Raw genomic sequence first — 27,749 nt, 5'->3', positions numbered from 1 at the left:
AGTTAGATTGCAGTATCATTACTGTATTATAGGCCAGGTCGCAGTAGCATTACTGTATTGTAGGTCAGATCGCAGTAATACTGTATTGTAGGTCACAGTCCACCATTACTCAGACGGATGATGGCAGCAGCGCGCTGACCGCACACAGCTACTCTGCAGGAAATGAGCAGTAGAAGAAGAAAGTAACGCTTGGAAAAAGCAAAAAGCTCCAGTACTATCGCCGCGTCAGATGATTAGCTAACAGTAAAAACATTGTTAAACGTTTGACAGTTCGTATTTCCTTTTCAGCATTACAAAAGCGGTGTACGTCGTCAATAATGTAGTTATATTAGCCCGTCATTTCGACTTTGAAGCCCTTTCTCGCAGCGCTGATAATGCCGAAGATGAAGCTACCGATGAAAACGGGCGAGGAAGGAGGCGACGAGACGGCCGAGGACGATTCACTGGATCAGTCGGAGCACCAGCATATCCCCGGGGCGGTCTCCCCCTCCTCGGTGTCCGACAGGCTGGAGGATTCGCCAAGACCTCATGTGCACCCACCCCAGCTGGACAAGGAGACAGTTTTTGAGTGGTTCGGCCTACATCTAAACCCTGCTAAGCGGGTCGAGTTCATGTGCGGGCTGCTACATATGTGCCAGCCCCTGGAGCTCCGCTTTTTGGGATCTTACTTAGAGGATCTCGCTAGAAAAGACTATCATGTTTTACGGGACTTCGAGTTTCGGGCAAATAGTCCGAGCGATATGGGGCTCTTAACGGACGTGATTGACCCGGTGGTCAGGTCCAAGCTCCTGGTCTGCCTGTCCCTCCTCGGGTCTGACAGCAGGGAGTGTGCCGGGATACTCTTTCGGATACTGAGCCATGTAGATCCGGCCTTGTTCTACAGAAACTACTCCCTTCCTCCATTCAGGGACCACCCGGTCCACCCACCGTGTCAGGGCGGGAGTGTGACCGGGCGGACAGAGCAGTCCTGCGGCGTCTCCACTAACGACACAGCGGCAGGAGCTCTGGAGCAGCTGGCGCTGCTGTTCACCATGGCCTCCCTACACCCAGCTTTCCATTTCCACCAGCGGGAGATGGTCCGAGGGCAGCTCGACAAAATAGAGCTCGCTATAGAGGAGGAGAGACGTCAAAGTCAGCGTCGAGCAAACGCCCAGACAACGGTAATAAGCAACGAACTCATATTAGTAACGTTAGAGCTGTCCTCCATAGCGGGGCTTTAAGTTACAGTCAGCCACCAGCAGTTGGCTAAAGTCTGCCGGTGGTTTGAACCGGTTACACCAGCCATGTTCAAATGTATGGGATACCGTTATGACTCAGTCGCCTCCCGTTATGTAACGTTTTGTCGATGATGTTTATCGGTTACCGTTATCCTGCTAAATGCACTGTGCAGTGTCATTAACAGGCTTACTGGATGTTAAAGTCCCCCTCCACTCAAAAATATGTTTCTCTTCTTGTTCCTTCAGTTGGATGTTTGAGCTCCACTGTGCAGAATGATGTTTGTGTAGAGTTTGTTTTCACGTTTATCTGCTGAAAGTTTCTCTGTGCTCATTGAAAATCTGTTTATAGGGGGCGGGCCTACGAGCAGGATTTGTGACGTCACAAATAGTTTGGAAGTCAATCATGGTTCAATATTGAAATTACACAAGGGTAATGCGGAAACTTGTAGACTCCAGTGCACAAACACTGAGAATGGATTTTACAGTGAAGTAGGAGACATCTTTTGTCCAACAGTTAAACTTTTTAAATTAAAAATATTTGCATATTTATAGATTCTGAAATTTTTAATGAGGGAGAAGGACTAGATTTAATTTTAAGGGTTTTAACAATATAATTTAACTTAATTGTGGAAAAATATATCAGACACAAATTGTTATGCAAAGTAGAGTAGTTTACATACATCTTAAAACATGTCTGGAAGGGTTCTTTAGGCTCCTATTTAACATATATCAAGATTTAGTGCCATGTCCTGTTCTGACAATATTGTCCAATTATCCAACAGCCTGCACTTCCAGATTGCCTGTCCCAGCTGGTCTGTGCTGTAACTCTGCTGCAGCAGGTGTTTGACAGTGTACTGGTTCACTTGCGGCTTTTGAAACATGTGCAATATGTGTTTTCACTCTAACCAAACAGGACAGCAGGTGATTACACTAATTATTTCCACTTTTTGTGGTAGAAGTTTTGTTAATTACAGAAATGAGCTTGTCTAGTGCTTGATTAATTGGAGTGAAAACTTACAGACATGTTACTTATCAGATTCTGTTTATGAATTATCTAAGAATAAAGTTATCAGTCAAGCTAATGATGATCTAAATTAGTAAACCTACTGAGCTCTTGTCTGCTTTTCACAAAGCTTTCCTGTTTCATCTTTTTAATCTCTTGTCTACCATCAGAGAAAAACAACGAGCAAACAGTGTTTTGAAATGAAGAGCTGCTTGAGAGCTGGACCATCTGTGTTAGAGGGACTTCATTTACAGGACAGGGGAGATATTGCAGTTGATTTTGGTTTGGTTTCCCACTAGCTGGTTGTGCTGCTGTTGAGTATTAAGGCTTGGTAGCATTGTTGCTGAAGTGGTAGGCCTACTGATGAAAAATCCTAGTTACACCATAATGTAATGTTGCTGTTGTTTGCCTGTTGCCACTCAACTGAAAACAACTGGATTAAGAGCTAACATAGCAGCACATTAGGGTCTTATATAAACCAGTATATAAACTGTCCATGACTTGTAGCTACAGCAGTTTGTTTACTTTGTCTCAAATGAAATATTAAATTTTGCAATTAATCCACGGTTCACATGCATGCCAAACCTCCAGATTTGAGAGTATTTGAGCTGTTTCTCCACACAGTCATCCAGATAACTGTTGTGAAACTGGCCCATGCCTGGATGGAGCTAATGTGGAATGAGCAAGGCAACCTTCAGGACTGTGACACCTGTCAGTCAAGCAAACATAATCCCATATATATTTGTACAAAATTGCCACAGGGACACACAGTTGAAGGATTGAAATTGGCAACTAAAACGTTAATACCTTGTGGAAAACACTTTGTATTTGAAGAGTAATTTGGTGTTTTCTCAGCCACTTTAGAAGAGTCTATAGTTTCTTAGGACTGGCATCTAGAAGACATTTGTTGAACCATCTGAGGTATTCCGATGATTGGTTTCTGTTTGGAAAAAAGTTCATTCATCCATTAATCTCTTTGCCCCTCTATCAGTCTGCATGTAAATCTGAACATTGCATGTACATGTAGGAAAATCACTTCTATAATCTGAAGTAATGTTAGGAATGCACTGCTGTTCAGAGGTGACTCTCAAGTGTCAGAGCTTCCCACGAGCTCATGGAAAAACCTCTCACCCATACGGGTCAACACACGCAGCACATGTGGCAGTTTACATTAGGGATGCACTAATCAATTGAATAATGATTGGATCCACCAGTGTTCATTTATAAATAACTCCATCAGTTGTCTCACAGAAAAAGTGTAAAAATAAGCGGTGATAAAAACTAGTTATTAAAAATATAGAGCTTTAAATATGCATAATATATCCCCTTTAATGCTTACTCCACATGATGAATGTACCTTTTAAACAGAGGTCCAGCTGGTATAAGTTGCAGGACTGTCTCTGTTCTAGATTAGTCCAAGAGGTTGACATCATTGTGAGGGGGGGGGGCATGTGTGGTGAAGATGCACTGCTCTTAATAAAATCACACTTGCCATTTTTAGAGGACTGTTCTGTGTCTGGACTGTGGCACTGTCAAATGTGGTAGAGGCAGACAGTGAATGAGAGGAAGGTCTGAACCATACAGTGGTTACTGGTTTTTAACCATGCTAGTGGCATGGCTCTAGGGATGGCAGTGTTGGTGGGTCCACTTTGGTCCAGACTGAAATATCTCGACAACTCTTTGATGGATTGCCATAAGATTTTGTACAGACATTCATGGTCCCCAGAGGATGGATCCTACTGACTCTGGAAACCCCTGAATTTTCCTCTCGAGACTCCAGCAAGTTGACATTTAAGGTTCAGAGAGAAATATCATAACAACTGTTAAATGGATTGCCATGAAATTATCAACAGATATTCAAGGTCCCTGGAGGACACTAAGGCTTTGGTGCTCCTATGACTTCTGCTCTAGCGCCACCATGAGGTTGACTTTTTAGCTCTCTATCAAAATGTCTTGACAATGAACTATTGGATGAATTATGAAATTTGGTACACACATTCATGGTCCCCAGTGCATGAACTGTAATAACTTTGATCTCCATCAGCGCCATCATCTGGTCAAAAGTTCATTTTGTCCAAAACTTTGGTTTATGACCAAATACCTGCAAAAGTCATAACATTGCTAATTCTTATTAGAAAAATGTCTGCTAACATGCAACATGGTGAACACAGTAAACATTATACCTGCGAAACATCAACATTCTAGCTTATTATTGTTTATATAATAACTCCTCTATGCCTTATGATTGTCAGACAGTTATGCTTCACACATAGCTCGGCTGTTGTTGCATTAGTACATTTCCTTTGCAGAGATCAATAAGTTTACTTCGGGCTCTTCAATCACATTCACTGTGTATGCCAGAACTATATCTTACAGTTACAGAGAAGCTGAAAAATATACCAGAAATGATTGTAATACTATAGGGGAAACAGTAATGCATTTTGGCAGTGTGTCTAATGATTAGCCAAACATGAAACCTGTGAAACACATTATAGACGTGCTAAGGTCAAAATGTTTAAGGAACCAGAATGAACCAGTAACTAACTTATTGTGTCTTTGGTCTCCAGGAGCTGATGGGCCCAAAGGTGGACTACCTGCCCTCCCCAGCTCTGGGTTTGGGGGAATGTACGGACTCCCATCCTTCTTGCCAGAGCCGACGCTCCAGCCGCTGGGCAACACAAAGAGAAGGTGAGTGGAAAGAGTGCACATACTATACATTATAGATGTCATTATATGCTGCAACAGCAGACATGGGCTTTGTGCGGTTGAAAAGCAACAGCGGTTTGTGAATCCAGAGGTTCATTAGCATGTTTGATTGACAGATTATTCTGAGAATAAAGACTGCACAATTTAAATGGTAAATCTGGACACATAGAGAGTCAGTGATTGAACTATAAGCTCCCGCAGTCATCCCATAGTTTTGTCTAATTATTTGAATTGTCTTTCAGTAGACACATACTAGTTAGTGTTTGAAGTCTACATTTAGAAAGTCCTTGTGTCTCTGCTGCTTTTTTCCTGCCATATTTGTTCTGAGAGTGTTGTCATACAGGTGTTTATTAAAGGTGTCTGTCATTGCAGCGGTGCATATAGAGGGAATTGTGCTCAGGGGCATCTCTCGGACCAGAATAGACAAGGAATACAACTTTGAGGTAGGTAACCTCACCCCCTACACACACACACACAAACACACACACACACACACACTTCTACTTAAAGTGAAGAGGTTTGGGGGAAGTGTTCAGCATGTTTCTTTGGCATCTTCAGTTGCCTTAGTGTCCTTGCTGGGCACCAAACACACACTTTCTTGCTTCCTGCTCTGCTGCTAACACCTTCCTGCGTGAGTGCTTTCAGCTTTGGGATATAGCCAGTTTGCTGCACTTGAAAGCTGCAACAAGCATTTAGCATAACAGTGGAGTGTAACAATGATATCTTGACGATGAGCCACAAAATATTCTGACTAATGAAATTGAACAAAGTAAACTTTCAAACAACTCTCCTCAGAGCCACATCAGTGGCTTTTAACAGAGACACACAGAGCCAGTGGTATTTTCACACAGTCTCTGTCAGTCCAAATCTGTGTCCACACACTGATTTTTTTTTTCCACTACTTGGCTGACCCCTATTTAAAGAGTAGGAGGTTCAGGCCTGTTCACCCTGCTGCAGCATTGTTTAGTTTATACAGTCTTTACAAAGCATGTGGTGATGCGTTATTTATCAGTCAACAACTTGTGCTGCCATCGTTGTGCTGCTGAAGCACATGCAGCTCAACATGAACCCACCTATTCACTATCCACAGCCATCAGTTGTGCACGAAGTGGCTTTCTGACAGTGATCTGCTACTTGTTCTTTGTCTCTGTGGTCATTGTGCTGGTTTCACCAGTGCCAGCCTGGAGGGAAGGCTTTTTTATCTCCAACATGGTGACATTTATGGTCAGGTTGAACAGGGTGACTGCTGTGATGTAGTTGTAAATCTAGGACTAAGGGTGAGGGGAAAAAATCGATTCTTCGTTGCATCACAATGCAGACGCGGACGATCCTGCATCGATTCACAAATGTCAAAAATTGATTTTCTAAATGTTAGTTAATAACGTGACGATAGAAAGAAAAAGGCAGAACTCAGCTGCGAGGGCAGAGCAGCACCCAGACAGTCTACACTTATCTTGTAGTTCATCTTCACTAAAGACAGCAGTAGCGAGCGTTTTGCTGATTTAATGACCAAATAATTACCTTTTGCGAGATGAATGTGAAGTATATTGTGAACTTTCAACACCATCACTCAGAGACTAACGTTAGCGGAGCAGAGCAGCGATCGGCAGTGGCTTTTAACAAACAAGATGAGAGCGGCTGACCAACACACACTGCAACTTAAACCAACTCTGGTGAAGAAAAGAACTCGGTGCTCAGTCTGTTTCACCTCAAAAACCCTGCGCCCGCCCAGCATCTTGTACAACGATGTCTTTCCCCGGAGCTAACCGAGCAGCAGAGAGGCTGCTCTCCACTGCTGGAGACATGACGTTAATAACAACACAGCGGAGCACTCCACCTCCCCCTCACTTTGTTATTCTCATACAGCCAGGAGACTGTAAGATGCTTTCAAATGAATTCATTCATTCATTAATGTAGTTAACTTTTTAAAATAAAAAGGCATTTATCTTATCTGCCAGTTATGCTTCATATTGTATTTCAGTGGACTAAGGACACCAGTGAATGGTTTGGTGCACAGTATACTGGAGCAAGAGATTGAAAATGTCCCCCCCTCTTTTTATTCATTTAATATAGCACCGGTTTTGAATCGAGAATCGATTCCGAATTAAATTGGACACCAAAGAATTGGAATTGAATCATAAGATTCCCACTCCTATCTAGGACATATTTTTTATTCATTTCCTCTCCCCATCTCTCCCAGTCAGTCAGTCAAGTGCCAAGCTGGTAATAGCTCATCACAAATGATGTGCTCGTTCACTCCAAAATTAATATTTTCCAAACACATATTCACAAATGGGAGTATTTAGTGCTCATTTACAAAAGGGAAATTCTGTAAGACAGATGGAGAGGAGAGACTCACAGTCCTGTTGGCTCTACTGCGCTTTGACGGTGGAGCCAACAGCACTCACAACAGTGAGTCGCTCTCTCACTCTCCCATCTGTTTATACTGGACCAAACCACAAACACACTCACACACACATTCACACATGTATTCACACTAGTTGTTTTCATTTTTTTTACCGTTTAATGTAATGAATATACTGTATCTGTAGATGTGAACAGTGTTTATCAGTACGGGAGTTGGGGCTGCCGGTGCTACTGTGACTATCTGTGTCAATTAAATACATGATTGAGCCAAAAGTGTTGGATTTCTCTCTGCTCCATTGTGATTTATAAAAACGGCTCCAGCATTGTTTGGATGGATACTGGTCATCATGTTAATTCAAGTGGACTTTTTTCTGTTGCTGAACATGTTACAAAAGCTAGAACACTGACCTCATGTCTAAGTGTTACCCATATTTTCCAAGTTGGAAACGCAACTTAAAATGATTGATATCGTCCTCTATAGTCTCATTTTAAAAGTAACGGTGTTTTATCAGGAACAGTGATTGATCAGTATCTGCTGATAGACAATCTTGATCCAATCTTCATATATTTTCCTATATAATGAAACTCCACAGTTAGTGTATAGACTTTACATCGCTCTACAAAATTCCTAATACCAGAAGTCCAGCGATCACGTTCTTGTGGTCATTAAAGCGAATAGAAGTGTTGGGTCGACATAAAAATGAGCAAATCCAATCAAGTATGGATAAAAGATAAAATGAGAGAAAACATCCTGCCCTTTATGTAATATCCGGAGAGTCATACAGTTACTCATAGTGGTGAGAAACTGATGAGCTCATACAGAAAAATAAATATATGTATCACATCTCCCTGTAACCTTAACTACTTGATGATTTCTCACATCTTGAGTTTGTTCTTCCTCTTTTATGTAATTTTGTTTGGTATGAAGACAAGTCTAGAAAGTGCTTCGATAGGAATATTTCTGCAGTGAAAATGTAGCTATTACATAACTTGTGTACATGTGGCTTCTGAAGGGCGTCACCAATGTCATATCTACAGAATGATAGACAGAGCTGAGAAGCGACACATGTGTCGGTGTGAACTTACCGAGTGGGGAGTTGAACTGCTCTGATGTCTTTTTCCCCCCACTGTACTTGTTATGTTCGGGCCATTATGTTGTTTGTGCCATTATGTTGTTATTTGAGTTATTTTGAGTTGAGTTATTTTGGTGGTGGTGTGTGAGTTGTGCATATTTGGTGCTTATATGTCTTAGACATCCCCTCTACAAAAAGAAGAAGAACTAGTTCACTTAAAAGAACATGATGTAACCTTCTCTGTTTAGATGTGTTGTGTATGTTGTGATTTTATCATTACATTGTAGCATGAAGTTCTAGCATAGCTCCAGTCCCTGTATGATCCTGCGTTGTGGTCTGTGTATGATAGAGAATGTCCCTTGTTGTTTTTCAGGTGAAGTGGTCTGACTCTTCTTCTAGTAGTGTGACCAAAACTCATCTGGAACTGGAGAACTTCCTCCTTAAGGTAACCACTTTTCATGAAGTTACAATTGATTTTTCACCATTTTAATGCAATGACAAAATTGGCAGAGGTAAAGGTCTTTCAGTCAGTCACACAGACAAGAAAATGTACAATTTCAACTTAACTTCAACATAGGATTTAGGCTACAGTTTCAGTAAGATGTTCCACAATACTCTTAATCTCATTTTAAATATAGATTCAGCTCAGATCAGTGTGATGAGAGTTGATACATCTGTTGTTGGAGTGTGTCATAGCATTGCAGAGAGTCATTGCCTTACTAAAGACTAACTAGACCAAATGTTACAGACAGAACTTTGTGTGGAATGATTGAAACAAAAGCAAGAGCTGATTTCAAATGTTTAGGAAGTAAACAAGAAAATAAGTAGGACAAGATTATTATTTAAAATGAATAATTGAGTGATGTTTCTTGCTGCAGTGCAGTCATCTGCATACAGTGTTTTTCTATTCTATTCTGTTTTACAGAGTTCAAATAAACCACCAACCCACAGGTGGTTTCACTTACTGTGTCTGATTTTATGATCTGGATTTCCAATTACGAAGCAATCGGTCCAATTTAAGACGCCAAATTCTCAGGCTTTAAGAATGATTCACAGCCAAAAAAGCTGCACCCAAAGCGTACCGCTGTTGGTTTTAAATCTGTCTCAATATTGATATTAGGCCAAGATTAAACAAACTGTGTCACTGAAATGAAACTACATTTCATTCTTCCTTTGCTGTATAAAACTATGTTTGATAGCAGATTGGACAACTTAACACAAATGATTTCAGCTCTTATTCCTACAGGTGGTGACTGCTTCATGTGTTTCTCATTGTATCTTCCTTTTTGCCAATTTCCATCTTTCTGGCTGCAGCTTCCTAAGGATCAGTGCACTGAGTCTTTTGAGAAGGGCATCCTGAGACTTCTGAACCAGGGGGACCAGTATGAGAGCAGAGAGGTGGAGAAGAACCTCAGGTACACCACATTTAACCTGGATATACGCCAGCTGTGTAAAATAATGTGGACGAAATGATCGGAGAAAATAATACCACAGAAATGTCCTCTCACTGATAAATATTAATATTTGTTATGACTAACACTCGTTTGTGAAGAAGTGGATAAAAATCAACATGTATTCATCCATTTATTTCCCTCAGTGAGTTTCAGCGGCGAGTCATCCTGCAATTTGTTTGACATTTTCATCGTTAGGTGGAGTTAAAACAAATAAATCCTCACTCCCTTTAACTATGCACGATAGACTCGTCTTGACTGTGCGCTGTTGTTTGCCTTCTCTGGCGTTCGTTCTATTTATGATCACATGAAGAAATTGCAAACTGCAGCTCCGGCCGAAGACAAACCGCGGTCCTGACTGCGGTCATTTCATTTAGTTATTCTGAGTTCTCTGAGGATAAGAGGTCAACATCTGTCTCCTTTTACCCCAAAAACCCTCTGTGTTGGGGTCATTTCCTGTGTGAAATAAATTTGGATTACATTCATAGCGTCTCTCCCGACAGTGTTTATTTAGAGGAGGACTCGACACCGTGCTTTCTGCCGTCCCGAAGCAGTCAGCAGAATTCTGAATAGAAAAAGATTTTTCTATAATTACTGAACATGAGTGTAATATGTTGTGTCAGGTATGCGAGATTAGGGATCTGATGTTTTGTGTGTGTGTGTGTGTGTGTGTGTGTGTTTCATATTTGGATGCGTAGTTCACCACTGAGAGGGCTGAAAGGCAGATTCTTTTTAAAAGGCAACTACACCCTTTCCTGATGCCCTCTTACACACACACACACACGCACACACGCAGTTCATCAGTTTCGTTTCATTTAAAGTGAAACTGGAAAATGAAACCTATCTGAAGTGCTTTTCATCAGTAGTGATCCTTGTATTGAGCTCAGCTGCATTGTCATCTTTGCTGTTTGCGCTCACAGGTCTCTGGCCTTTTGTATCTGAGCTTTAATTGGTGTCAGGGGAAGGCTTTTGACTATGTATTAGTTTAATTACATCATATTGGCATGGTAAGAGGCGTCTACATGCTCAGGGCCAGTGTTCTGTTGTTTGATTGTGGTGACTGAAAGCAAAACACTCAGTGTTGTGTTGTTCACTGTGAAAAGTAGATTTTTTTAATGATTTCAATGTGATTCTGATTGGATTCTCTTCTAAGAGATGCAGCAACAAATGCTGAACAATACATTTTCCCAGTTTTAATCGTGTGTCTCTGTGTTAATTGTTCATTTCTCACGTTATATACCAAATACATGTCAAAACATCAGTATCAGAGTTTTTTTTACATCAGAATCCCTGTCTTTTCTCTTCTTGTAAAACAATTTCAAATGTTCAAATGATGATGACTCATGCTGCACTCAGGGGTGTTTACAAAAGTTCATCCAATCTAATGACTTTGGGTGAGTAGCTCGCCACAGCGGCCATGCAAAACCTCACTGTTTGTGTGTTGTAGTTGCTAACAGAGCAATATGGAGAGAGATAGGAAGAGATGTGTGTTTGGATATCAGTAGGCAAAAACTTTGTTTCATTTCCAAAACAATGTGGCTGAAGTATAATTCATTCATCTCTACCTAGCCCTCCTGATCTAACAACAGGTGAGGGAGGGAGGTGTGGAGCCAACAGTCCTCTGTAGCTCTGTTTCTCTCTGCAGCTCTGTGTCGCGCTAAATTCAAAGGCCCTATAATATAATATAATGCAATAATTTAAATATAAAAGTCTAAAGCCCCTTTTGACCAGAATGTTGCAGGAACTGTGATACCAGATGATGTAATCTCAGGAACTAAACAAGGAACTAAAGTGCCTTTTGTGCATTCCTGTCTATTCCTGTGTGGTTCATGCTAATTAGACCCATGGTGGATTAAAAAACAACGGTGGTGTTTGAAACCCAGTTTCCACGCATAAGGAAACAACATAACAGTCTTCCTGTTGTTTGTACCGTTGATGACTCTGCTGTTTGACTTTTGATGTAATGAATGAATGAAAAGGAGAACAGAAAACTCCAGAGCGCCTGTCTTCATAATAAACCATCAGCCGAGTGTTTGATGCTTATTTATTTCTGCTTTAGAACATAACCGGCATGAAACAATCCGAAAATAAAGTTTTATTTCTCTCATTCACCGGCTTTGTTCTCACCACTGCTGCTCCCTCTCTATTATTCCCTCGTGCTCTAAGCTCATTAGCACCTTCTATGAGTCGGGATCCCAACAACAAAGCCCAACTTTGTAAGCATCATCCTAACATTGATACAAGAAACAAGTTGAAACAACCATGGCGTCTGTGTTTGACCAATCAGTGACAGTTTACCCTCCAAATCCCCCCATAAAGTTCCTAAACCTTTGGAAAGTACTACCCCCGGACCAGGAACTTTTTTATCACCGGGAACTATTCTACAAGAATTAAATTTAGTCCCTGGTTCCTCAAAAGGTTCTTGGTCCCCTGGGTAGGTTCCTGCAGTGGAAATGTCCTATAAGTGATGAACTCTACGTGACTAGGAATGGGAATTTGATATGAGGGAAAAGAAAATGTGTGGATGACTGGTACCTAGAGAATTCAAAACATGAACAAATAATTTTCTGACCACGTTTTGCTGCCAGAATTTGAAGTACTCTCCACCTCTGCCTCTCTCTCTCTCTCTCTAGGGAAAGGTTCCTGTCCGCCCCTCCAGTTTTCAGACAGACCAGAAAGGTCTGCAGCTTCTTCAATTGTGACTCCAGTTACTCTACGAAACCGACTTGCTGCAGATGTAAGTATGAGATGAAGAGAGAAAGTCCATGTGGTCTTCAACAGCCGAGCATGTTTCCTTTTGGACATGCTGCTTTCAAGCTCAGCCCTTAGAATGGAGCTTTTCTGTTGTATTCTATTGAAATCCCACTGATCTGACTTCCTCACATAGATGTTGTACTCTCTCACTCTTCTGCTCCTCCAGGGCAAGCTGATTTACTTTCAGCAACACAATCTCCTTGTTAGTTCAGATTACCAGATTCCAGTTTAGTAAATAAGTACCGGTAATGTTGTTAGTCTTCTTAAAGTAGCAGTGTCATTATATTTCCTCAGCACAACAATATTATTAAAGTGTCTTTCACGATGATCTGAATAGTTGTTGATAGGTGCTTTGCTACCTGTTTTTAGCTGTTAAGAGATGGAAAGTTGTCAACAGTTTACAGTCATAGTTGGTCCAAGAGATCCAACAGATATGGCAGCGGGCCAGACATGAGCAGGGGTGCACCGAGGACAGTGACTCAGGATCCTGACATCCTGGCAAAATATACAGATTTGCCTAATTCTGACTCTGAACTCTTTCCTTTTTTTTATTGGCAGAGCAGCAGTATACAAACATTCCGTCATTTTCAGCGGTTAAAATGACAAAAGTCAACGAGGGCGGATCATATCAGCTGTCTAATTAATGTCTAATTCTGTGAGAAACTTGATGGCGGGCCAAAACTCAACTCAACAGTTGTTGGGTTTGTGTACTCTGCAGCTGGCGTCTGTCTGTACTCGACCAAAGATCATCTGTGTGGGATGAACCTCCACTCTGTAACTTTGTTGTTTAATTACAAGTCCCATTCTATAGTTCCACTTTTCATCCATATCGATAATTTGAGCTCATCACCTTAGTATTTTTGAAGCAGGACCTTCTGTATGTGGAACAAGTAGCTTGTGAAAAATATGTGCCAGGGTCAGAAGGCTACACCTATTGTTATTTCAATGTGGCAGACACACATTAAATCAACATTACATATCTTCGGCCGCTATGTAAATATGAGTATTGGAGCGGAGTCGATGTTGGCAGGTCTCCAATAATAAAGGACTCAGATTGGGATCCAGGCCAAAAAAACTTGATCAGGACATCCCTAGTGGGCATATTTTACAAATCCATCATGGTTCAAGATGGTGATGGAGTAAAGCAAAATGGCACCCTGCTCTTTTTTTTTTGTCAAGGATATTAAACTACATAGAAAGTGATGCTTTTGCACCTCTTGCTGCTGCTTAGGAAATATAAATGTACAGTTTTGTTTCTTTAACACCCGCAGCCGGGTGAAACAGCCCGCGGAGGAGATATGAAACACCTCTGCTGACAGGATGTATCCTGTCTGTCTAACAAACTCAAAGAAAACTCTACTGCTCCACCCACTTGGCAGGTTCATTAAAGTTTTAACGCTGAACTCCTGAACTCCAGCCTTCCTAAGTTCTCCCTTCATGTATTGTCTTTCTTGATCATACTTAGCACAATCTATGATCGCATGCGTAATAGTCTCCTCAGCCAGCTGGAAAGAAAATATGTGCATATATCAGCTTTGGCAGTCGCCCAAAACGAGATGGAAAATCTCGGCATATCGGCGAAAAATCCAATATTTTGCATCCCTATTTTATACTGGATGGTAACTGGGAGAATCCTGTAAAGTAGAGTGAGTTATTACCAAAGTATTCAAAACTACAAGGTAGAAAGTTCAACTCTAGCTCATCACATTTAGTCAAATCATTTTATTATGTCTTACCAGAACACAGCCTGTGATTCATTTTATTGATATGTGACTGTTACCTCCAGCATCTTAATATGCACTGCAAAGCCTCCTTCATCCATACTCTGCTCTGGATTACTGGATGTTGTGACTCTTTGTGCCATAAGGGAAACCTGGACTGTCGTAAAATCTACAGCAACAATTTTCACCGAGCCGTGTGTCCCCAAAAATTGAATTTTCACAAACCAAACGATCTTTCTCTCTATAGGCAACTGCCAGCTGGGAAAGGCCTACCAAGGAGACTGCTCTGATGCCTCCAGTCAGGAGGAAGGTGAGAAGAAGTGACATGATTCTACAACTCATTTCCCACAGCGATGCAGACTGATCCTAGTGTTTTCTTCTGCGGAGAGTAGAGCAGCAAAGGGGACAAAAGAACTTCACAAGAGCATGTATAATCAGTGAATGAGGCCTAATTGTGCGCACAGACAAAGCAAGGAGCGTCTGACTAACCACAGCAGCGGCCGTAGCTCGGGCTACATAGTAAACATGAAAAGCTAACTTGTGTTTATTTTTGGAGGTCGTTTGGAAAAGGCTGAGTGTGTTTCAAATCCTCATATTTCACAGCTATATTTGCCTGATCATGTGCTGGACTGCGTTCAGCACAACCAGCAATAATCACAGCCTTGACCTGACTCATGCTTGCATCAGAATTGTTAATGCTAGAAGATCTTGTGAGCGTTAGTGTTATATTCAATACTGTTACTACTAATGTGAGCTGATTACTTGTTACTTTTAGGGTTAGATGTTTTATTTTAGCAGAGGTCTTTAAGCAGGCTGATTGTATTTTATGTTAGCAGTGCTGTATAATGAGCGTGGAGGCTAAAACAAGACAACATAAAATCAATTGGTAACCTTTATGTATGGAGAATTGTCATGAATAGCTTCCCAATATCATGTTCAAAGTCAGAGTAAAGCGAGATAATACAGCGTTAAACGTGCATGTGTGATGCTAAAAACACCCGCTTGTAAAAAAAAAAAACAGTGAGCCTCATGCAAGAAGCGCTAGTACAAACATTCTTAAAATGCACATCCGAGTGATTTAAGAACATTTGTGGTATTCATCAATTTACTTACCGAGGTACAAACGAAACTTACAAGTGGTTCAGAGCTGTCGTATGTGTCATGAACACATCATCTCTGCCTGTTTGACTTACTATTATATTATGTCCTAATTTGAATTAATTAGGAGTTTAAATATAATATCCAAAAAAATACAAAAAAACTTAATGCAACATTTATAGTGTGTTTACCATTTTTTCATCATCATGACTGCCAATTTATTTAAATGTTTTTTTTGGATTTTATGATGTTTTTTGGCATATTTTAGTGCAGCAACTTCTACATTTCAGTAGATGTTCTGACAGATGCCTCTTTAGGCTTTTATTTTCTTATTCCTTCTGTTTGGCTTTTTATGTCTCCCTTCACATAATCACCAAAAGACATCATTGACTTAAAAGAAAAGACAATTTTTATTATTTTTTTATTTTTTATTTTTGATCTTATCTTCAACAATGACAGATTTCTCTTTAGTATTTAAATTATAATACATTAGTATCTCACTTGAACTGCTGCTTTAACCCATGTAGCTTCATTATCAGTGGATTTAAGATAGAAGCACATTATAAGAGTTCTTAGGAGGGTTAGTGATGCTCATGTGATCGCTGCTTTTTTACATCTTCAGATCTGTCAGTTTTAATCCCAAATCATTTTCCTTATCAGAGTCAAGCATCTGAAACACTATTTCATTATGGAACAGTAACATGTGTGATCTTCAGATGATAATAATATCAAAGTAGTTTCTTGTGTTGAATCTTAAGTCACGCAGATAACAGCTAACAGTGTTTTGTTGATGTCCTTTCAGATTTAGAGTCGTATGTTCAGGGACACAAGAAGAAGCATGGGACCAAGAGTCCGTGTCCAGGGTGAGTAGACTGTCTGTGATCTGGTCTGTGTTTCTGAAATGTTTTCATCCTCAGTATGAACGTTGGACAGAATAGAAAACAGCTAATTGGTAAGAAGACTGTAAACATGTTTAGTGCCATCATAAATGCACAAAACAGCTGAACACTTTCTACTCAACTCACTCTCTTTTTCTGTCCCTTCATGTCCATTCAGTAAAAACTCTGACAGCTTCTCTCTGCTCTGCCAGTCTCTCTAGTGCCAAAGGCCCCCAGGGGGACAGTCGGAGGGGGGGCCACACTACAGAGCTCAATGGTCCAGCAGAGAGGAGGAAGAAGGGCTGTACGCTGAGAAGCAGCCAGGAGGCTGAACAGGTGAGAGAGAGAAGAGAGCTGAACAGCACTGAGCTGCAGGATGTTTGACTACACATACTGTATGTTCCTTCTGCTGCTTTAACTTCAGCAATCAACTCGCTGGAAGTCTGTCACATGATTAGCAGTGTTTGAGAAAGTCACATGTAGCTTTTCACACAACAACATACACATTATTTGCTGAGCTATAGGAAAGCTTCCTTTTCCTTTTAAGGAATTAAAGCCAGTAACAAAAGTAGCTTAATTACTAAAAGTCTCCTTCAGTCAGTTCTAATAAGGAAGTCAGTTGTCATTGTCATGTGATTTTGTGCTGCAGCTATTTTATAACTATGAGGCTACATGTGCACACTGTGCACAGAGCATTCTGTAACATTTTATCACAAGAAAACTACAACAGCCTTTAGTTTAAACAAATCATTTCAACATTCTTACTCTGTTAATCCTGTTCATCTGTTCACTTATCTAATAACCTGCACATTTTACATTTATCACACTAAAATGTACATGAGTAAAAAGGTATTGATATTTTAAATCAGTTTGTGTAATAGTGATGATAATAATAATAATATTAAAAATAATCATTTCCAGCACCAAACTGTTAACATGAATAAACTAGAAAATAATAATTACACATTACCTTGATACCATGATACAGTTCTCGTAGGATTTTGCAGGTTTTATTGTGTGGTTTAGGGATCAGTGTATTGAAGAGAACAGAAAATCAGTTTTTAGGTCAGAAACAACTTGAAATCACTGCCAATGACTGATAAGAGAATTAGTGGGTCATGATGTTTCCTATCGAGGTGTTCTGTAATCAGGAGGATGAGAACACACATCAGAGTTTAGAGACTGCTGAGTGTTGATTTAAAAAAAAAAAAAAAAAAAAGCTAAATGTGTTTTTAAGGTATGGTGGTTTCCATGGTGAAAGTCCTTGCTGGGTCAAGCTGTTTAGTGTTTCTCATATTGTAACAGCAGCGGAGGTATTAAGCAGTATTGCTCTAATGATTAACTCAACTGTAAAGTGCCTCCGCAGTTTACAGTTCAGGACATTTCCATGAACACCAGTTAATGATTATAGGTCGTAGTTACACAAAGGCGCGTGTGTGTGTGTGTGTGTGTGTGTGTGTGTGCGTCTGCGTGCGTCTGCGTGCATGCGTGTGTGTGATTGGATCTGTCACACACTGCCACGTGAATGGGAGTACTCACTGCTAATCTCACTGATATAGGTCAAGACTACATGTGTGTATGTGTGAGTGTGAGAGACAACACTCTGCTGACAAAGCATATCCCCTGCCCCCCACCCCCACCCCCCTCACTCACACACACTCACACACGCACACACACACACACTCTCTTTCCTGTCACAATAGAGGCTTAACACAGCAGATGCCTCTCTGTGCTGTTAGGCAGGTCTATTCCACACTTTGTTGTTCTAAATGTCATGACTCTGTTTAGTCCTTCTAGACCTAAAGAATATAGAAAATTCTTCCAGTTATCACAGCTTTGTTTACTAGTACACATTAAAGGTACTGTAGTAATTTTAGAACTGTGTAGTGACTCATTAATGCCAAAAATCCCTCTATCAGGCTCTTGTACCGACAAAACAAAGAATTCTCAACACTGTTGTAAAAGTTTTGGATGAAACCGATGAAGCTGTTCTGACTCTCTCTCCTCTTCATAGCACCAGGAAAGTGAGAAGAGAAGCCACCCGGTCACTAAAAGCAAGAGCAGAGTCCTGCCCACAGACAGGTAGGTCAGCTGCTGCTACGCTGCAGCTAGCAGCGCTACAGGGTGAAACAGTAGAGTATACAAAGCAAAATCAAAACGTCATTAGCAATACATGCAGTTCTGAAAGATTCACACAGGGAACACATGATCCTGGGTTGAATTTATGGGCTTCAACAAAATCAGAGACTTATACAATAATGACACAATTCTGACATTTGAGACCAAAAACTAAATACAACATCCCCTCGACATATTTCTTTAAGTATCTGCAGCTTAGGAGTTCCATATCAAAGACACAATATCACTCAATTCTTTGCCCATCTCTCTCCATGTTGGAAGAAGTGATAGTGCATCACTCCAGCGGTCTGTGATCTATAATCTACTTAAAACTAAATCAGAGGAATCATCAGAGAATAAGAGACTTGCATACAGAGATAACAAAAGATGAATGGGAGCAGATGTGGATGAAGCCCAGGTTCAAATTATTAACACCAGATTTAGACTTCTGCAGTTCAAACGGACTGACCGTGTATACTTATGTAACTCCGTCCCTACTACATCATTTTGATGCCAACAGTCCAGACCGATGTGTGAAAGGCGATGCTGAAAAGGGCGTTCTGGTTCACTGTTTACGGGTTTGCCCGAGGATCAAAGACTTTTGGAGAGATGCGCTTGGCACATCATCACAAATAGTTTCAGCTAAATTACCAGACTGTCCAAAGCTGTGTATTCTTGGTCTGTTTCCCCGAGACCCCGAGGCTCAATAACACCAAGAGAAAAAAAAATTGTTTTCTCTCTTCGTCAAGATAAACATACAGTATCTGTCTTTTATAAAAACCCAGAATAACCTTCTATCAGACAGCGGATGAAAAAAATCTCTCACAGTCTTGCCATAGAGACATTAACCTTTGCTATCAAAGGAAAACCTTTTATAAAATATGGGAGAAATTCCTTTATTTTCTGAAAAGATGAAAGATATGAGCAGATTTATTGTCATGTTGAAACTTAATGATCATTTTACATGTAAGATGCCTCTTATATACTCCCAGTTAATTATGATTTTCATTCTTTCTTTTTTATCTGTTTTCATTATATTCCACATTATTATTATTAATGGTTGTTTAGGTTGACTATGTACTTACATTGTTTACTAAACAATGTCTGTGTTATGTCGTCATCGCTGCTATTTATTCTATTTTATTTCTGGGTAAGTGTGTGAAGATAGTGGACAGAGGGGGAGGGAGATGGGAAGGAACCAGGGTGTTTGGGAGGGATAGATTTATAGATTTGTATATGTCTGGATGTACTTAAGTTCAAAAAAAAAAAAAAGAAAGATTTTTTTTTTTCTCCCCATAATAGTCCCTGTCTGTTGACATCATTCTGTCCCTTTGTTTTCCATCTCTCCCTCTTTGCAGAGACAAGGGGAAGGTGAAGGCAGCTGCCTATGTGACTAATGGCGGTTTGGTGCCGGCTCTGCCCCCTCAGAGGAAAGGTCTGTCACGACTGGTTGCATGGAAGCTGTATTTCCAGGATGATTGTGACATAAAACCGTCTCCTCTTATAGAAATCACATGCCAGTGTTTAGCACTGAATGTTCATCCTGCTGGCTGAGCTTATAAACCATTTTCATTATGTTACTTTTTCTGGCTTATTTACATTTATGAGTGTAAGATTTATCTGTTAATACATCAACATAAGAGAATTTCTCCTCTACATGTATTTTAGTACCTCATAAAGTTCATAATCTTATCTACATAAGTGGTTTTGCTGATCAAATCAAAAAAACTTCTCGCACAGAAAGTCATTGAATAAATATATTATTTCACATTACAATCTCAAATCCACAGGTTATAGGGATGTCTTCTTGTTGAATATATCAAATAACTGATTTTAAAATATCTATCGTGTTAGTGACAGTGAACACAACGTACTGTGGTGAGCAGCACATGCACACCAGTAGCCTAGCTTTCTGTTAACACATACTTTGAACATATGCTTTCTTGGAGGGAAAACGCTTTCTCATTAGATGGCTTTGTAGTGTAACACACAGATGTTTTTGCAGATGGGGGTTCTGGCCCGGATACCTTTGGTGAAACATCATCAGAGAGCTACAGCTCTCCATCCAGCCCTCAACACAGAGGACCAGAGAGCCTGGACAGTGAGGACGACAACAACAAAGGTAAAACATACTGTACGTACACTTGTTGTATTGCAGCACTCACTGACTGCCATGTAGTGTGATTGTTTGGCCACATGTTTTCTCATATTCATATTTTCATTGTCATTTAGATCTACTGAATTAGTTATCTTCAGCAGGAGTTCAGCTAGTTATTTACTCCATCATGATTGGATTTAGCTGCTGACTCATTTAGTTCTCTTGGTAATTGAGCTTGTTATTCCACATATCAGTTTACAAAAATTGACTTCAGCTGTCCAGTTGGCTGTTTCTCTGTGACACAAACACAGGAAGTGCAACAGCAGCTTCTAGAGTGCAGACATTACTAAGCCAGAGTGCAGTTACTGCGGCTTGGACTGATCTTTATCTCCATTTTCTGGTTATTGCAAATTTAAATATTAGTTTTTGCAGAAATAACACATTTTTATATGGTAAAACTGACGTCAAACGGTCAGATTCAGTTCTTTACTCATGTCATTTGTCAACTTTGTATTGTCCTCTGTCACAAAAGATATTGGAAGAACCTGAACTGATCCTCTTCCTCCATAACTTCTCTTAGATACTGACAGCCACTCTGATGACTCCAGCAAAGGTCCAGGCCCTGACATGTTCTTCACTAACCAGACTGTTCCAGCTGTGGTGGGGGAGGTCTCCTCTGTCCATCCTCTGTCTCCCAACAACCACCAGGCCCACATGGAGTACCCCTGCCCAGAGACCAGCAAAGACTTCCCCCCTCTCTCCTTCATGCCTTCTCTGCCCTATGTGCTCCCCAATGGGGCCGCTGACCCTCCGCTTCCACTGGTCCCCCCTCCCAGCCAAAACATCGTCCCCGATGGGAAGCCCTCTTCTGGGCCGCTGATGATGCAGATGCCCCTAGTGCCTCCAGCCGTGCTAGGCCCTGGAATTGTGGGAGACCCAGAGAAAAGGGACATGCTCCAAACCTTTGGGATTTCACCTATCGGGCTCCACCCCGCAGGAAGCCCTGCTGTCCAGCCTCTGGTTCAGAGGTTCAAAACAGCTTTGTCTCACAGCCAAGGTGGCCCTGATGGAGTGTCAGGGAGCGGTTCTACTCCTGCTGCCCCGCAGGCTGCTCACCAAGCCCCTATAAGAGCCATCAGTGTCATGTCTTCTGGCCCCACGTCCTACCCCTCTCCTCCTCAGCCATCTCTGCCCTGCCAAGACCCGGCCAGCGTCAGCTCAGGCCTGCCCTCCTCTCTGCCACTAGTGGAGACTTCACATGCCAAGCACCCCGGCTTAACATTACCATCTGGCCTGCCTTCTCCCTACACCATGCCCCCTGTCCCAACCTCTGTCATGCCCACTGTAGGAGCACCTGCAGTCACTGGAATAGCTCCATCTCCTGGACATTTACAAGCAGCTGTTCCTCCAGCTGTGCCCACACACACCCCTGGACCTGCCCCCAGCCCCAGCCCAGCGCTTACCCACAGCACGGCACATAGCGACTGTATATCCTACAGCAACAGCAGCGCTTCCTGTGGAAGTGCCCCTGTTGCCCCTGGCAATCCTATTACTCTTCAACAAACCCAGCAGCAACAGGTGGCCCCCCAGCAGCCAACACCACCACCACAACCACAGCAGCAGCAACAACCGATGGGCTGCGGGACCTGTGGCTGTCACAACAACTGCGGCGGTCGAGGCAGCAGCAACAACAGCGTCAGCGGTTGCCAAGCGCCCTTGTTCTTCCCCACCCACCAGATGGCAGCAGCAGCACGCCAGGTGTTCAGCGTTCCACCACCTCTCTTCCAGCTCACAAGCCTGTGCAGTAACAGCTACCTCACCCAGGCCCAACCTCCTCACCAGGCCAACGGTGCTGCCACCCTGCCCCCCTTCTTCCCGACTGCTCCGCCTCCCGGCCACCCTCCACCCTACGGCCCCCTCCACACTCACCCTCACAGCCATGCAGACGTACCGTCACACATGCTAGGCACCCAGGCTGCAGCAGTGGCAGCCGCCGCAGCCGCAAACTACAACCTCCAGCAGCAGATGGCACCGGCGGCATCGTTCTGCCAACGCGTCTACCAGCACGTCTACCCGAATCATCTGGGGATGCTGCCCGCTGCTACGCTGGGAGGCGGCGGAATCAATAAGAAGAACGGGAACGTGTCCTGTTATAACTGTGGTGTGAGCGGACATTACGCTCAGGACTGCAACCAACCCTCCATAGACTCCACGCAGCAAGGTAACGCAGCTACACGGAGCAGAGAGAGACAGTGGACCCCTTAGTTTTCCTGCCCAGCAACCCCCGAGCAGTCATCAGAAAGCCCAACACTCGGCTCAGACAAGTTAGGGTCCATTCTCACCAAGTGTATTTTGAGCTGCTTTATTTCAGTTCTGGTGGATTCATATTGTAACAAATAGAAGTAAGAGGCTTGAAAATGCAAGTCTGGATTCTCTTCCAGGACGCCTGTATTGCAGTGTGGTAGGAGTCAGAACATAATCTGAACCAACTGCAGAAACAAACTGAAAATGTAAGGGGTTAGTGGTAGAATAAGACAAATACTGACATTGATTACCAATTGGAAGCTACGCCGACTACACCTCTGCCACCAGATTGTATCCTGACCGGTTACAGTTTGTTGTCCCAGATCCTCCAAGTGCACCTGTAGCAGACAATAAGCAGAAGTAACCAAACTGAAAACCTGGTGTGTTTGCCTCTGTTCTAGGAACATGTAGGCTCAAGGAAACCTATTCAGAAACTGAAAACCCCCAAGCTCACTTGCTCATGATTAGCAGGCTGCAGGTTCTCCACATGGGGCCGCTGTTCAGCCCAGTCACACCAGTTCCACACCTGCCAGCCTGCTCCAAGTAGGTCTATCTGCAGACGCACAGTACTCTACATGACACACCCACTTTACTACACGACACACCCACTTTACTTTAAGCGAGTGTGTTGTGTAGAGTACTAGTAAGTCTGTAAGACTGCATTTAGACCCTTCTCGCCTGCTCCAGCCAGAGGAAATGAAAGTGCAGCTTAGACTTAAAGATGTAGAAAGATGTAGATATGTTAGTGTCGCCTCCTACAGGCGATTAAAATAACAGCTGGATAACTAAACATACTGTCACTAGCACAACTTTCATTTCTGCAGCTGCTGTTTTGTGTGTGTTTCTTCAGTGTTTTAACAAAAGAAAATAACTGCAGCTGTTAAGCGCCTGCAGGTGCTACAAGAGTTACCTCTGGTGCATTGTGTAGCGCCTTTGGGACTGTCTCATCCACTGTGTGAGAGACACCCTTCATTGCTTCCCATTGAAAAGTTTAGTGAAGTTTAGTGAAGCAGCTGTGCGGTGCTCTTAAATTGGTGGTGGGGAAGTTTAGCAGATTTGCCAAACCGAGCAGTTAGTCCTCATGCTTGAAGCCTTTCGCTCTTCTAAAACTAAAACATACGGTTTGAAAACACTGGAAATTAAATCTTATGTTTGGCTAGTCAAACAGCAGAAATCAGAAACTTGTTGGCACTTCCTTGAAAATGGTGAGCAGAAATGTAAAAGTCTACATAAACAAAAACAGTGAAGTTTGGGGTCATTCCATACTAGACAAACCCAGACAATATTCAAGGCCATAACTGACCTTTAATAATGTTCAGACTATCATTTCTTCAACTACTGATGGAATATCCTTTGTGTGTGTTTGGATGCATCTCTGTATGTGTGCATGTGGTTGCTCATGTCGGTGTTTTCATTGCAGGTGGCTTCCGGTTAAAGTACGCAGCCTCCCACATTTCAGAAGCACTTGATAACGCTGACTGAAGAAGAAGAAGAAGAAGAACGGATGAAGGTTCCTCTGCTCTTCCCAGGCACTGTGTGTGAGCAGTGCACTGACGCTTCTGTGTACTTCAGGAAAAACAAAACAAAAAAAAAAAAACATTCTCAAAGAAAGAGTGACCTGCCAAGGGCTCAGTGGACAAAGCCTAAGTACTTGTGCCTGAGAAAATCTTGTTTCCATGGAGATGATTTCACTGTCTCGCGCACACGAACAGTCCACGTGACTCCCGGTCCCTTCCCTTTCAGTTTGTTTTTCATATTTTTGCACTGAGGGTTGGAAAAGATTAACTTATTACTTAATTATTAGGAAGATCAGAAATTTTTGAGGATTTGTTTTGTTTTTAAAGTGGAGACTAGTCTCAACTAAAAAAAAAAGTTCTTATACACTTATTTCTAAAACAGCGTATTTATGCTTTTTCCTCATTATTACTGTTCATCTAGGATTTTATTGTCTGAGAATTGTACATCAGTTTTCAAAGATTTAAACAAGAATCAAAAATGTAATGTAAGCGAAATGGATTTTATGTTTGTTCATTTTCAATCTTGCTGTAAGGTTTTGAATGTACACCTTCTCATTTAAGGAATCTGACTGTATCAAAGTGTATGGATCTCTCATCCATTTTGGCCACTTGATGTATGTTATGTTGGATGGTAATTGCTGCTTTGTAATTTTTATGTTTTTCCGTTTTTAAAAGTTGTTTTACTTGGTGATGTGCACTATAGCGAAGCAGGAACACGAGTGCACTAAAACAGTCCTCACTACAACCGCACAGATGTAAAGATTCATTGATTTTTCATCTGCAGAATCAACATGAAGGAGCAAAACCGATGAGAAATACAGCATTTTGACTGTTTTAGTATACTTAAGTGTTTCAGGTGTGAAACAGCTTTTTATGGCTAACGTTTTAGAGTGAGTGAGACTTCTCAGTGTTCTAAATTAAACTGCAGATACTGTAGAAATACAACAGAAGAGAAAATCATTTCCTCAGCCCACTTCAGTCTCAGTCATCGCATCTGTTTCAGAAGATATCTGCCAGATTGCATTGCTACTTTCCCCTCCATTTTTTTCTTTTTCTTTTCCTTTTGGGGACCCCTGACCGTTTCTCTAAAGCCACTATCGGGCCAAAATTTCCACCTGTACACAGAAAACATACCTACAAAATTTATTGAGCACATCGGAGGAAGCTTTCCGTTTTGGATACTCCATAGGCTTTGATAACCTTCAAAACAGGACATGACATTTCTAGCCACTACTGGAAAGTATCTAAAGGCCTTGGCATGCTTCAAACCAACTAGGTTTCTTCTGTCTTTTGCTCGTCTTAATAGTCTCGATGCAAATTAATACAAATAACGCCAGTGCTGCAATCTTTCCGACAGTTTCTCATTATAAGCATTAATGGTTGTACACACATAACCTGGTTACTTTTACACCTCTGCACACACTGACCAATCACTGTGTGAAGTGGGTATGAATGTCTGCTCTTATTCCACCACTGGAAAGCAGGTTTCACATGCTGGTAAAGGTTCACAATGCTTGACAGGAAGTAGTTTGTACAACATGCTATATGACCACGTCTGAAGTTTTTCTAGGTGTTCTAAACAGCCACGCAGGTGAAAAACCTGCCAACATAGATAATCGTTCAAATGTGAATAACGGTGCAGATGTTGGGACAGTCTCTTCTAAAAGTTACTTATGGTGTTGTACTTACTCAAAGTGACGAAGTTGTGCAGAAAATGAAAGAGGAGAGCTGCAAAGCCAGTCAGTTCCTGTGTAAACTGGGTAGAACAAAATTTAGATGATCACATAAGTGTTTTGTGTGAAGCATACTGAGGCCTCATGAATATTACAGTTGGGTGTTAGAGTGGCACCGTTAGACTTTCACGGTTTTATAATTTTTTTTAAATGTTGGACAATTCAGTACAAAAATGTGAGCTTTTGCCTTCATCAGTGTATGAGGTTCAGTTCTGCTGATGGTTGATCCAGTTTTTAACTGTTTGGTGGATGATAATAGACAAACAGAATGGACATCAAGACATTTCTATTTCTATAGAAACAAAGCACTACTCGACTATCCTATTGTTATATTGATGTTATGTAGAGTTTATCTTATCTGACAGCTGTGTGTCAGAGAAATCCACCCACTTGTTCACAGCTGGTTCTATTGTCAGCTTATAAAAAACGGTAGAATGTTACAGTCTGAAGTTTCCACACAGGAAAGCAAGCGTGTAGTTCCTGCATTCATTTTTAAAAAAGAAGGGAAAATGAATACATCTGGAATATCTGTTTCGATTGTTAAATGATATTTTTTTTCATCCGCAAAACCGACCGGCCAATTCGTCTTCGGAACTGAGATACACAGTGTAAACAGTCGGGCTGCCTGTAGTGTGTTCCCACCTTTGATTGGAAGTGATGAGCTCATAGAGGTTTCAAAAGGCTTTCTGGGAAACGTTCAAAATAATGAATGGAGGCCATGTGTGAGAAAGTGAGGTTCTAAAAGTTCTCATATCAATAGCTGTGAGACGTGAAGATAACATTGAACATAATGTAGCGCTGTGAGTCGAGTGTAACAAGATTCTGTGGGTGGTTTCTGTCCTGACCCTCCCTGAAGATTACCGAAAAAATGGTGGAAAATAATTTCCTTTTTTTAAAGCCATCAGTCTCCTGGTAGCACAGCAGCCATTTTCCTCAGTGATGCTCTCATTTGTCTCAAGTTATTGTTTTATTTTCTCATAATTAATGTGATCATACTGGATGTATTTTATGCTTTGTTAGCATCGTTTTGCCCACTTGTGTTTTTCCTCATCAGGGGGGAGTGTGTGTATGTATATGTGTGTGTGTGTGTGATGCCCAGGCTGCTCTTTGATTGTGTTCAGCCTACTGTCAGTGCATTAGTTCAGTGAAAATCTATGCATACCCACTTTGTTTTGACAGAAATCTGTAAAGGACACGCTGTTGTCAGTACAGACAGTCTCCAGTTTGAATTTGAATAATATTTATGTCCCAAAAAAAAAAGTGTTTCCCATAAAGTTCTTCCTTTCATTTGAGACTTGAAGTGGGTCAGAAGATCCAGTGATCACGAGCAGTGAGCATCAATGATGTGGACCAGTCAGACTGTAAGTGGATGAAGAGGGAAGTCCCCGTGTAGATACTGAGGACGCACCGAACAACCCAAGTGTAGTTTTGTTGACCTTGATGGTTTGAAAAAAATAAAAAAAAATGCTGTACTGTACATTTGCAAGGGGTCACTGCTGCCACCCTCAGTTGTAATGTTTACTGTACTCTTTGATATCTATGTACTGGAAAGGTCAAATATATTTCTAGAGCGGAATTTGGATTTTATGCAAATTGTTGATCTGTTTTTTTTCCTGTAATTAAAAGCAATAAATATAAAAATGTAAATGTAGTCGTGTGTTTCTGAACAGTTTCTTTTATTTATGTGAGCTGCTGCTTCACACACTGGGAC

General features: G+C 41.5%; 1 protein-coding gene across 6 annotated transcripts; it reads left to right on the top strand.

The window, feature by feature from the left end:
• The first annotated feature begins 63 nt into the window (after positions 1–63).
• On the top strand, positions 64–27,685 carry zcchc2 (zinc finger, CCHC domain containing 2). Of its 6 annotated transcripts, none has more exons than XM_042399205.1 (15): positions 64–1,160; positions 4,788–4,908; positions 5,299–5,369; positions 8,740–8,811; positions 9,681–9,781; positions 12,451–12,554; positions 14,540–14,602; positions 16,193–16,253; positions 16,481–16,604; positions 18,283–18,350; positions 19,745–19,821; positions 20,392–20,520; positions 21,065–22,705; positions 23,190–23,331; positions 24,209–27,685. In XM_042399205.1, the coding sequence occupies exons 1-15, from the start codon at positions 375–377 to the stop codon at positions 24,255–24,257; spliced, it is 3,609 nt and encodes a 1,202-aa protein (XP_042255139.1). In that variant the 5' UTR covers positions 64–374; the 3' UTR covers positions 24,258–27,685. The 6 variants fall into 6 exon arrangements, 4 of the variants coding, with proteins under 4 accessions (XP_042255139.1, XP_042255140.1, XP_042255141.1 ...); XM_042399206.1 differs by having other exon boundaries at positions 69–1,160; positions 20,392–20,508; XR_006093107.1 differs by lacking the exon at positions 23,190–23,331 and having other exon boundaries at positions 68–1,160; positions 21,065–22,808.
• The last annotated feature ends 64 nt before the right edge of the window (positions 27,686–27,749 follow it).

The sequence above is a fragment of the Thunnus maccoyii genome, chromosome 21, assembly GCF_910596095.1.
Source record: "Thunnus maccoyii chromosome 21, fThuMac1.1, whole genome shotgun sequence".
Lineage (NCBI taxonomy): Eukaryota > Metazoa > Chordata > Actinopteri > Scombriformes > Scombridae > Thunnus > Thunnus maccoyii.
This window is presented reverse-complemented; position numbering and strand designations above follow the sequence as displayed.